At 42.3% G+C, this 13,171-nt stretch overlaps 1 protein-coding gene across 1 annotated transcript in view; it reads left to right on the top strand.

The window, feature by feature from the left end:
• Nucleotides 1–1,599: 1,599 nt before the first annotated feature.
• Nucleotides 1,600–13,171, top strand: part of LOC117249804 (transmembrane protein 163a) — a 34,550-nt gene continuing 22,978 nt past the window's right edge. The window contains exons 1-2 of the mRNA XM_033615534.2: nt 1,600–1,954; nt 4,376–4,495. Of these exons, the coding sequence (XP_033471425.2) occupies nt 1,747–1,954; nt 4,376–4,495 (328 nt within the window). The 5' untranslated portion in view covers nt 1,600–1,746. The remainder of the gene's footprint in view (nt 1,955–4,375; nt 4,496–13,171) is intronic.

Raw genomic sequence — 13,171 nt, 5'->3', positions numbered from 1 at the left:
TTATTCACTGAAATGTGGCTTCATTATATTTGTTATCAGAATTTCATCTGGCCTGCATTACTCTGTTTTCACCACTAAATGGAGGCAGAGACCAAAAACAGAAGTCAGGCTCAGTGAGTGAAAACTCCCTCTGGCCCAAGTGGTCCAAGAAAACAAGATTCACGTGAAGCATGGGTTTACTAATTAGCTGTGGCCTGGGCTGTATGAATTCCAGAATAACAACATGCAACCTGGTTAATGCTGATTCAAGTGTGGAGTCTGTTTATGAAATGTCAAAAAACTGAATGTGATAGGCCTCATATTTTAATCAACCCCCCTTACATGTGGAAATTGTTTTTTATAGTCAAAGTGGACCGACATTTGTTTATACATGAAAGCCCCACATCAGCTCACGGTTGTACCCCAGAGGAAGCAGAATAAGTCTGCCTGCTTATCAAGTAGCTCTGTATCTTAGCAACCCGTTACCGGAATCCCGTTGCTTTCCCCCGGTGTAGTGTAATAGCCTAATTATTCAAAGCCAAAACATAAAGTCGTCACACCTCAGACTTATGAGACCTGATTGTAGTTGCCCTCTGACACCGAACAAAATGATGAAAATGACCATCTTTATTTGAGGGTGTGGTGACAGAAAAGTAAAGTAAGAAATACCCCTATGTGCTGGTTTTCCGCTCATGAGGACAATCCGTTGCGTCTAACTTATTACCACATTATTATCTGTCAAACAGCGCACGAGACAGCCGAGCAACGGGTCTAGTCTGTCTGCACGTCCGCCGGCTCGCTCAATCCACATGGGACAGATGTTTTCCTCGCGCGTGTGGCGCAGAGCGCGCGGCACAGCAGCAGCTTTGCTCGACTCCAGCGCGAGCGCAGGTCTCGTGAGCTCCACCGGGACTGTTAATTAGAGTCCAGGTGCGGATATTTCACGACGTCGCGAATTGGAGCCGCTTGTGAATATTTGTTTCTTTTGCTTGTCCAGACTGGGAGCATCAGGTTTGTCATTAGACGGCCATACTACCGGTTACCGCCTTCAAAATAAATAGCCAGCCTATTTCTGTGGAGGAAAACATACAACTTTGAGCTTTAATAAGCTAGTGATAAAGAACTCAGCTGTTTTTACTCAACCAAGTAAAAGTACCATTAAAACAATATAAAATTAAGCTAGAAGTGTAAGGTCTGCAGTCAGGCATTTAGGCTACTAAACAGCATTAGAGCCTATTTTAACCACATTATTATCTACAATAATGCGTGATATTTTCATTTATCATGTGTTTTGAATGAGGAATTCAATCTAAAATGTAACTAGTAGCCTAACTGTGTACGTTAAATAAATAAATAAATTTAACGTACACAAACGGATTTGGGTACTTTTAAAAAAATACCTAGATCCGTTGGAAATGTAGTTTAGTTTAAGTATAAAGTGGCACTCTCAGGTAAAGTGTCCAAATATACAGTCCTTAAATTTAAATCGCCCAAATTATTACAGTATTTTGGGTATCAATACAATATCGTAATGATAAATACTTTTTATTTTGTTTCAGGTAGGCGTTTGTTTTGAAGTTCACTCCTCCTAATTTCCGGTATTGTTTCACCTCACAGTGTGCAATTTGGCGCAACTGGACCTGCAGCCCTGCAAGGAGTCTCCCTCCTTCTCTGTCTCTGGGTGTCTCCCCACGTTGAACGCTTGCACTTCTCGCCCAGGTGTGACATTTTTGGAGTGCAACACTGGAACCGCAACCTGCCGAGAAGATGACGGACCCCACACCGCCAGACTCCACCGCCGTCCCGGACCCGGTTGTAGTAGTGGACCCCACGGTGGTGAACGGGCAGTGCGAGCAGGCGGACTCCCAGCAGCAGCAACAGCAGCAGCAGCAGCAGCAGCCCAACACAGAAAGTCAGGGAGAAGGTTTAAAGATGGATCAGGAGATGAAGATAACAGACAGCATAGAGGACGGAGGTAAGTGAAATATGTTAAAAGTGTAGGATTCACAGGGTGCCCCGTGGCCAGGGCGCACACTGTGCGTAATGCCATGGAGAGCAGCCCTATGTAAAGTATATTACACTGTAATACACTTTGAATCTGCTCACACCTGTACTCCTTTATGTAATTTGCTCCTAGACGTTCCAAATTGCGCACAAATGAGACTTTATTTCTGGGGGAAAGAGATGGCAGGCTATAACTAATGACTGACACTTTAATGTAATGGTCAATATGATGAATTATTTACAGAGCTGAGCAGAAATTGAACACAGAGTAATCTGTTGGACATATGTTACCTTAAATACTGTGCAGTGATTACAGGTTTTGTGAATAAATTAATGGATTGCCTTTGGGAAAGAGTGAAGCCCACAGACAGCCATTTAAACACTGGCAGGTGTTCCATATCTTAAAGATGCCACAGATAACATCGTTTTTGTATTTTTGCCAGCCTGAGTAATTAGATATTAAATATTGACACAGTATTGGGCCATATCTTGAAATAGAGGTCTCTTTGATAAGTTTTGATGAGGTAAAAAGAGAAGATTATTATGAGGGTGCTAAGAAGAGATTGGTTTGGAATGTTTCAGACTTCTCAGAACAGTCTGTCCTTACAATATTACTACATAACAGTCCTGTAACTCTGACTCACACAAAAGCAAACAATTAATTTGAGTGGATAACTCAGGCATATTTCAAGCCTCTGCAAGTTTATTGTCATACCAAAGTGAAAAAAAGTGGAATATAGCTGCCTGGAAGATGTGGAGGATCCAGATTAACTAAAGGGACTTCATAGATTTTACACAAATGATTTCAGGGTCTTAAGCAGTGGTTCTCAACCTCTTTTTGTGTCAAGGAACCCTAAATTAGATAAAATTTCACTTCAGGGACCTCCATCTGAAAAGATTTTGGTTAGTTATGGTAACATCAATAGTTCTGAGGAGGTAACAGTGGGGGTTGTGAAACCTATGATCAGAATAGTCACTCTTTATGACTTTTACTCACATTGGGCTCTGTCCCCTGGTGAGTTAAAGGTCTGGTGTGTAAAATTCAGTGGCATATTGACATAAATGGTATGTTATATTCATAACTATGTTTTCATTAGTTTATAATTACCTCAAACTATGAATCATTGTGTTTCTGTCACCTTAGAATGAGCTGTTTACATCTACATACGGAGCAGGTCTTCCTTCGTGAAGTTTGCCATATTGTTCTACAGTAGCCATAAATGGACAAACCAAATATTGGCTCTAGAAAAGAGCTTTTGCATTATTACACTCAGCACACATGACAAGTTTTAGTTCAGTAGCCTCACTGCTAGATGCCACAAAATCTTACATACTAGACCTTTAGATAGTGAAAATGAACTGTTCCCCATTTTCCGGGAATCCCCTGGAACCCCCTCAATGATCCTTGGGGGCTCCCGAACCCCTGGTTGAGAACCACTGGTCTAGAGGATAGAAAACTTGAGTTTCCCTGGTAAAGGAAAATGTTTGGATGAATACTAAACAGGATCAGACTCAAAAAGTGAATTTAGTGTGAAGTTACTCTTTAAATATCAAACTAGGGACCTTTTAAGCTTATGACAACTCACAAAAAAGACTGTTTAGTTGGGGTCACATTTAGTTGCCTATTTAGCTATTTTTAGCAGCTCAGAGAGAAAAGACACATTTGCCCCCTGAGCTTCTCACATGGTTTTCATGTCAGTGACAGTCTTATAATGTAATTTATTACATTATGGCTCACAGGAAATGTTTTACAGAAAACATTTTTTCTTATTACATTTTGTGGATTAAGTTTACTGAAATAGGATCCATCCAAATCAGTAATGCAGTGTCATAACTATTAGTTACTTTTGGGTTACTGTGCAGTTTTCCTCAGTCTACTGTTGTATATTGAGAATCAGCAACAAGCACCATCATCATATATTTGAGTTGACCACTTTGTACCTATATACTCAATCAACATATGGATGGATTGCCCTGAAAGTGTGTAGACATTCATGGTCTACACAGTGACTTCCTCCAGTGCCACCATGGCGTTTGAGATTATCTGTGAAATGCCTTGACAGCTGTTGAATGGATTACCATGACATTTGGTACAGACATTTATGTTCCATTTAGTATTTAAATTGCAGTCACTTTTGTGACCCCGTAACTTTTCCTGTAGCACAGAATTTTAATCTGTCCAATATACAAGTCACATTGCATATTATCAGTCAGTTTAATGGTTGTTAGTTTGGTGTTACAATAATACATATGCAGATTTTCTAAATGTGGAAACTGAACTTTAAAGCAGTAAAGCTGAGTTAAACCACCCCCTCTGTTTTCCTACCCTGCCCTTTCTGAGTCATATTTGTCTGGATGCTGTGGGTCACTTTGCCCTGTATGTCGTCTACAGGCCTTCTGGAGAGCAGCATGCGTCTGAAGCCTCATGAAGCACAAAGTTACCGCAAGAAAGCTCTGTGGGTGTCTTGGGTGTCCATAGCGATCACCATCATCCTGGCCATCGCTGCTTTCAGTGAGTAACACTCCTCCTTTGACGAGTCCTTTGGCTCACAGGAAGTGATGTTTTTTACAGTTCTGATCATAGACACAAATAGAATACAAAGAAATATTGATGCCTGCTGTTCGGTTCTTCAGTTGAACGACGGGTTTGTTAATTACTGTGACACCCTGCTGATCAATGTGACGCCCAACAGCCTGATTAAACAACAGTACTTCAAAGAAAGACAACATGAAGAACAAGAAACTGATGTGAACACGCTGCTTTGGCGGTCCACTCGTCATGCCGAGATCCTGCTTCATTCTCTCCTAAACCTTTTGCCTACCACCGCTTCCACGTTAAATGACAATTTCCCTCAGTTAAGAAAGCAACATGGAACGTTTGTGCTGTCAAGAGTGAGATCGACCTTCACTTTTGCTGTTGTTTTGAAGTTTCATTCCTTTCAGAGGCAGAACAAGTTTGAGTATCTCGGTCTTAAGCGTTCGGATGAATCATTCTGGGTTTTGACATTGACAAGAGAAAGGGAAGAATTCTGACTGTCTCTCAGATGTCAAAGGTTCCCACTTTGAATCTAATTTAGGATAGAAGTGATTCACTCTGTAGGTGTAATTCAGGTTATATTTCATCATGCTTTTCAATTTGTTAGATTGAATTTGAAGGCCAGTGTTAGAGAATCCAGCAGATTCCTCAAACATCTGACAGACTTGAAGACATCTAGAGATGAATGTATGTCCCACATCATTACAAACATGACGTAAAATCTGACAAGTGGTGCTCGAGATGATTTTTGATTATCAGAATAGCACAGTTACTCTTGTCTATATTCAAGTGATGCTTCTTCCTCCCCTGCAGTAAATGCAGATTAGTGCTTGACAGATGCATACGTAAAGAGGACAAGCTCTGCTGCAGTGTAGCCAATCACCTCAGCATTGGTTTGCAGATGTGCAGAGATATGGGTTTCCTGTAATGCTAAAGAAAGATAGCATGCTGCTCTTCTTCTCCGTGACTGTGTTTTCAAATGCTTTTGAGATGAAATGTCCATTGAGCCTGCTGAGAAAGACTTTCCACATGTGCAAACTGGACCTCATCAGGCATTTTAATCACATCTGTGCCGTCGTGCAGTGGTGCCGCTCACATGCCACATCATGCCCGCTCTTTCTCATAAATGAAACATGGCACTGCTTGCAAATGACCTGCAGAAATGAGCAGCGGAAGAGATGAATGAGGTGGATGGAACAGCAGTGACTCCAGTAAATAGTGATCTGACTTCCAGTCACGCCGAGCCAGCGTCATTACAAAGACATAATTGTGTTATTTCCAGAGTAAAGCAGACCTGTGTGATGAAAAGTGGTTCAGCAGTTAACTGGATTCTTGTTTGAGGATAAAATTAGTAGTCAGAATTAGATTTTTTGGAATAAGTTGACCACTTGTGTCAGAATTATGAAGCAACCAAGCACGTTGTTGGAGTGAAGTGGTTAAAGGATGGAGACGTTTTGTTTTGGAAAATCAGAGCCTCTTCCTGAGCTCAGTCCGTGTTGTTTCAAACATTTTGCCCACTTCCTGTTCTGATAAGGAAACACCGGCAGAGAGGCAGGACTGGACAGGCCTGTCTTACAACTTCCTTCTCTTTCATGTATGTGTGTGTTAAGTTACTTATACTATATGTTAAATACATTCCTCTCTGAGAGGTCCATTCAATGCAAACTGAAGAATCCAGTCCCACTTAGCTCAGTTGTAGATGCTTTGTGTTGTGGTGAAAAAATGTTGCCTGTAGTCTGCTTTTATTGTGTCAGAAAAGCTGCAAATTATATTACTGATTTATAATAGATTTATATATTAATACCATACCATATCATATCATTTCAGAATAGGATAATATGTAAATAGGTCTCACCTGCAACAAACGTCCTATTTGACACTGTAGTGAAAATGAAATTTTATGAGCAAACAAGTGCACCAGTTACATGATCACAGGAGGTTTAACTGTCACTAGCTCTTTGGAAACAAGCCAATGTGTACTGAAAGTAAAACATATCCTCCCTGTTGTAAATAAGAACAGTTTTAATAAGCAAAGACTGTGTGGGAAGAGTCCTGTTATTAACCAGCTGTTAGCACCACACTCTGTCCTCCTTTATGCTTGTTACAGTAGCACTGTGCTTGGACAACACGTTGGCATGTCTGTTCCTATAAGGAGCTTCCTGCATAATGGTGACATCATAAAATGATGTCACCATTATGATGACATCATAAAATGAGCCATGCAGATAAAACTAACTCCCTTAAAACTAATGGACTCTATACCTAATAATCAATAATAAACTAAATTATAAAGAGATAATGGTCTTGAGAATTAGAGAATATGAAGTGTAAGTATTGCCCCATGTTTAGTGCCTCTATAGAATCATTTAGATATTAGATAGAACAAGCTGAAAATTACATATTTTCACCACAAAGCAGGCAGTTTTATAAAACTGTGATTATCACTGTTCATTTTTCTTATGAAAGGAATAATTTAACATTTTGAGAAATGCACTCATTCGCTTAGATGAGATTATTGATACCACTCTCATGCTACACTGAACAAAAATATAAATGCAACACTTTTGTTTTTGCTCCTATTTTTCATGAGCTGAACTCAAAGATCTAAAACATTTTCTATATACACAGAAGACCATTTCCCCTCAAATATTGTTCACAAATCTGTCTAAATCTGTGTTAGTGAGCACTTCTCCTTTGCTGAGATAATCCATCCCACCTCACAGGTGTGGCATATCAAGATGCTGATTAGACAGCATGATTATTGCACAGGTGTGCCTTAGGCTGGCCACAATAAAAGGCCACTCTGAAATGTTCAGTTTTATCACACAGCACAATGGCACAGATGTTCATTTCTCTACCATAAGCCGTCTCCAAAGGTGTTTCAGATAATTTGGCAGTACATCCAACCGGCCTCACAACCGCAGACCACGTGTAACCACACCAGCCCAGGACCTCCACATCCAGCATGTTCACCTCCAAGATCGTCTGAGATCAGCCACCCAGACAGCTGCTGCATCAATCGGTTTGCATAACCAAAGAATTTCTGCACAAACTGTCAGAAACCGTCTCAGGGAAGCTCATCTGCATGCTCGTCGTCCTCATTGGGGTCTCGACCTGACTGCAGTTCGTCGTCGTAACCGACTTGAGTGGGCAAATGCTCACATTCGATGGCGTCTGGCACGTTGGAGAGGTGTTCTCTTCACGGATGAATCCCGGTTTTCACTGTTCAGGGCAGATGGCAGACAGCATGTGTGGCGTCGCGTGGGTGAGCGGTTTGCTGATGTCAACGTTGTGGATCTACTGGCCCATGGTGGTGGTGGGGTTATGGTATGGGCAGGCGCATGTTATGGACAGCGAACACAGGTGCATTTTATTGATGGCATTTTGGATGCACAGAGATACCGTGACGAGATCCTGAGGCCCATTGTTGTGCCATTCATCCACGACCATCACCTCATGTTGCAGCATGATAATGCACGGCCCCATGTTGCAAGGATCTGTACACAATTCCTGGAAGCTGAAAACATACCAGTTCTTGCCTGGCCAGCATACTCACCGGACATGTCACCCATTGAGCATGTTTGGGATGCTCTGGATCGGTGTATACGACAGCGTGTTCCAGTTCCTGCCAATATCCAGCAACTTCGCACAGCCATTGAAGAGGAGTGGACCAACATTCCACAGGACACAGTCAACAACCTGATCAACTCTATGCGAAGGAGATGTGTTGCACTGCGTGAGGCAAATGGTGGTCACACCAGATACTGACTGGTTTTCTGACCCCCCCAGACCCCCCCAATAAAGCAAAACTGCACATTTCAGAGTGGCCTTTTATTGTGGCCAGCCTAAGGCACACCTGTGCAATAATCATGCTGTCTAATCAGCATCTTGATATGCCACACCTGTGAGGTGGGATGGATTATCTTGGCAAAGGAGAAGTGCTCACTAACACAGATTTAGACAGATTTGTGAACAATATTTGAGGGAAATGGTCTTTTGTGTGTATAGAAAATGTTTTAGATCTTTGAGTTCAGCTCATGAAAAATGGGAGCAAAAACAAAAGTGTTGTGTTTATATTTTTGTTCAGTGTAAATATGTAGCTAACGACTTGTGATTTACAGGAGTTGCATGCTCTGTCTGTTTCTTGGCAACCAGCAGGGGTGTAATGAGTTTGCCAAAAAAACAGTTACAGCACATAGCTCGTTTAATGCTTCTTTTTTGTATGGATTGATCAAACAAAATAAGACGTTAATTAGTGATCTTCAGAGGCGCTGGTAGGCAGATTTTTTAACTTTTAAAAGAGCCAAGAAAAACTCGATTGGGATTTCAGCCTTATAGTTGACTGTTTGGTTGCTGCAGAGCCGGTCCAGTCACCACCACCTGCTGCTGTTCCCTGTCAGCTCTACACGATGACAGAATGATACCCTGTAAAACATTAGCAGTACTCAAACATGGCAAAGACTCCTTCTTTGACATGTCCGAAAGTGTGTGTGAATTTTAGTGGGTGCAGACAGATGCAGCTTTGGGTTTAATGTGTAGACATTGCAGTGGGGAAAACAACATGCATGACTCCAATTGACTGGGACCAGCATACCTGGCTTTCAGCAGCAGTTTATATTGGTAGAGACTCCCAACTGAACTTGCTCTTTAGTTAAGGAAAAAGTTTGACCTTTTGGCAAACACGCTCATTTGATTTGTAGCAGAGGGTTAGATGAGAAGATCGATACCATCCTCTTATCATCAGGTGTGTAACCACAGTCTCATTTTTGTCCTTCGACTGAAGCCTGAACAGCTTCCTGACTGGACAGATTCAGTCTGAACTGTCCTGTTTGGATCAAACTGAAGCAGATTTGTTGTCAGAGTTTTTTCTTTATGCAACCCAGAATTTCACCTCCAGCTCGTAGTCCTTCCAAGCAATCCTTCCTACAATGAATCGAGCAGAGTAGAGCTGAGCTGAATGAAGGAACGAGAATGTAATCGAGCCACTCGCTGCTGCTTTAACAACGAGTCGTGTGCTACAACAACACAGTGAGACAAACACCATCAGTCCACCAACTGTAAAAACAACCTTGACAGCAAAGCGTTTCACTGATATGCATAATGCAGCTCCAGAAACAGCCAATAAAGCGTCAGAGCTTGGATGGTGTTTTATCTTCTGTTCTCCTGCTTCTCTTGTCAGATGTGACAAGCAGTGAGGAGGGGGGAGACAGGAAGACGAGAGACCTCATATATGCGTGTGCGCCTGTGTGTGTGTGTGTGTGTGTGTGTGTGTGTGTGTGTGATAGCCTGATGTGATGCTGGAGCTCCGTCCCTGCTGACACCCACCCAGCTTTCTTGGGAGCCAATTAGCCATCGCTGGGCTCAGCTTTGACGACTGCAGAGCCGCAGCAGATTCATTTACACACAATTTCTGCTTTCTGTTCCTAATGAAGGAGCTAGGAGGAGGAAAAGAAGGAAAGAGGTCATGAGGGAGGAGGAGCATACATTTCTGGATTTGGACCAGCAGCTCATGATGTTACTGGCACATCTGTGGGGCTTCCATCCCAAATGAAAATTCTATAAAATTGCATGAAAGCAAAAGTTTAGCCTGTGGGTACGAATCTGCCCCCTTGATGATATAGTAGATGGTTTTGTATTTCAGCCAAAAACTGAATCTGCGTGAGCTCCCCTTTCATTCTTTTCTCTTTCTGAGGCTCTTTGTGAATTTTTATTTATAAGCCCTGCTGCATGTTTTTGTGCTTATACATACAGTACAGGCTCAGCTGATGTGTCAAAGTGCTTCACATGTAATCAAAACAAGACAGCCTCATGCTCCTGCTACATTTTCCTTTTTAAGTCAACTCTGGCAGATATGTGTCACTTGGGTGTCTACACAGTCCCTCCCTCTCTATTTACCTTCATTTGAAAAGCTGTCAGGTTTTATTTGCTGTATCATACATCTGTAACCACACTGAGAGCTGAGGCACACAGGGTTTGACATGTTTTGATGAGAATATCTCCAGCCTGGGTGTTTGAATAAGAGATCAACCATGCCATGAACAACGTGTGAAGTTTTCATTTCATATGCATCATACAGTATACACCGCAGGCTATGATTTATATGTGATGATGATTCAAATCTGGAATCCACTAGGTTTTGCAGTCCTCTCTAACCAATATATATATATATATATATATATATATATATATATATATATATATATATATGATGAGCTTCAAGAGGTAGTCACCTGAAATGGTTTTCCAACAGTCTTGAAGGAGTTCCCAGAGGTGTTTAGCACTTGTTGGCCCCTTTGCCTTCACTCTGCGGTCCAGCTCACCCCAAACCATCTGGATTGGGTTCAGGTCCGGTGACTGTGGAGGCCAGGTCATCTGCCGCAGCACTCCATCACTCTCCTTCTTGGTCAAATAGCCCTTACACAGCCTGGAGGTGTGTTTGGGGTCATTGTCCTGTTGAAAAATAAATGATCGTCCAACTAAACGCAAACCGGATGGGATGGCATGTCGCTGCAGGATGCTGTGGTAGCCATGCTGGTTCAGTGTGCCTTCAATTTTGAATAAATCCCCAACAGTGTCACCAGCAAAACACCCCCACACCATCACACCTCCTCCTCCATGCTTCACAGTGGGAACCAGGCATGTGGAATCCATCCGTTCGCCTTTTCTGCGTCTCACAAAGACACGGCAGTTGGAACCAAAGATCTCAAATTTGGACTCATCAGACCAAAGCACAGATTTCCACTGGTCTAATGTCCATTCCTTGTGTTTCTTGGCCCAAACAAATCTCTTCTGCTTGTTGCCTCTCCTTAGCAGTGGTTTCCTAGCAGCTATTTGACCATGAAGGCCTGATTGGCGCAGTCTCCTCTTAACAGTTGTTCTAGAGATGGGTCTGCTGCTAGAACTCTGTGTGGCATTCATCTGGTCTCTGATCTGAGCTGCTGTTAACTTGCGATTTCTGAGGCTGGTGACTCGGATGAACTTATCCTCAGAAGCAGAGGTGACTCTTGGTCTTCCTTTCCTGGGTCGGTCCTCATGTGTGCCAGTTTCGTTGTAGCGCTTGATGGTTTTTGCGACTCCACTTGGGGACACATTTAAAGTTTTTGCAATTTTCCGGACTGACTGACCTTCATTTCTTAAAGTAATGATGGCCACTCGTTTTTCTTTAGTTAGCTGATTGGTTCTTGCCATAATATGAATGTTAACAGTTGTCCAATAGGGCTGTCGGCTGTGTATTAACCTGACTTCTGCACAACACAACTGATGGTCCCAACCCCATTGATAAAGCAAGAAATTCCACTAATTAACCCTGATAAGGCACACCTGTGAAGTGGAAACCATTTCAGGTGACTACCTCTTGAAGCTCATGGAGAGAATGCCAAGAGTGTGCAAAGCAGTAATCAGAGCAAAGGGTGGCTATTTTGAAGAAACTAGAATATAAAACATGTTTTCAGTTATTTCACCTTTTTTTGTTAAGTACATAACTCCACATGTGTTCATTCATAGTTTTGATGCCTTCAGTGAGAATCTACGATGTAAATAGTCATGAAAATAAAGAAAACGCATTGAATGAGAAGGTGTGTCCAAACTTTTGGCCTGTACTGTATATATATATATATATATATATATATATGTATATGTATATACAGTACAGGCCAAAAGTTTGGACACACCTTCTCATTCAATGTGTTTTCTTTATTTTCATGACTATTTACATTGTAGATTCTCACTGAAGGCATCAAAACTATGAATGAACACATGTGGAGTTATGTACTTAACAAAAAAAGGTGAAATAACTGAAAACATGTTTTATATTCTAGTTTCTTCAAAATAGCCACCCTTTGCTCTGATTACTGCTTTGCACACTCTTGGCATTCTCTCCATGAGCTTCAAGAGGTAGTCACCTGAAATGGTTTTCCAACAGTCTTGAAGGAGTTCCCAGAGGTGTTTAGCACTTGTTGGCCCCTTTGCCTTCACTCTGCGGTCCAGCTCACCCCAAACCATCTCGATTGGGTTCAGGTCCGGTGACTGTGGAGGCCAGGTCATCTGCCGCAGCACTCCATCGCTCTCCTTCTTGGTCAAATAGCCCTTACACAGCCTGGAGGTGTGTTTGGGGTCATTGTCCTGTTGAAAAATAAATGATCGTCCAACTAAACGCAAACTGGATGGGATGGCATGTCGCTGCAGGATGCTGTGGTAGCCATGCTGGTTCAGTGTGTCTTCAATTTTGAATAAATCCCCAACAGTGTCACCAGCAAAACACCCCCACACCATCACACCTCCTCCTCCATGCTTCACAGTGGGAACCAGGCATGTGGAATCCATCCGTTCACCTTTTCTGCGTCTCACAAAGACACGGCGGTTGGAACCAAAGATCTCAAATTTGGACTCATCAGACCAAAGCACAGATTTCCACTGGTCTAATGTCCATTCCTTGTGTTTCTTGGCCCAAACAAATCTCTTCTGCTTGTTGCCTCTCCTTAGCAGTGGTTTCCTAGAAGCTATTTGACCATTAAGGCCTGATTCGCGCAGTCTCCTCTTAACAGTTGTTCTAGAGATGGGTCTGCTGCTAGAACTCTGTGTGGCATTCATCTGGTCTCTGATCTGAGCTGCTGTTAACTTGCGATTTCTGAGGCTGGTGACTCGGATGAACTT

This window comes from Epinephelus lanceolatus, chromosome 24 (assembly GCF_041903045.1).
Source record: "Epinephelus lanceolatus isolate andai-2023 chromosome 24, ASM4190304v1, whole genome shotgun sequence".
Classification (NCBI taxonomy): Eukaryota; Metazoa; Chordata; class Actinopteri; order Perciformes; family Serranidae; genus Epinephelus; species Epinephelus lanceolatus.
This window is presented reverse-complemented; position numbering and strand designations above follow the sequence as displayed.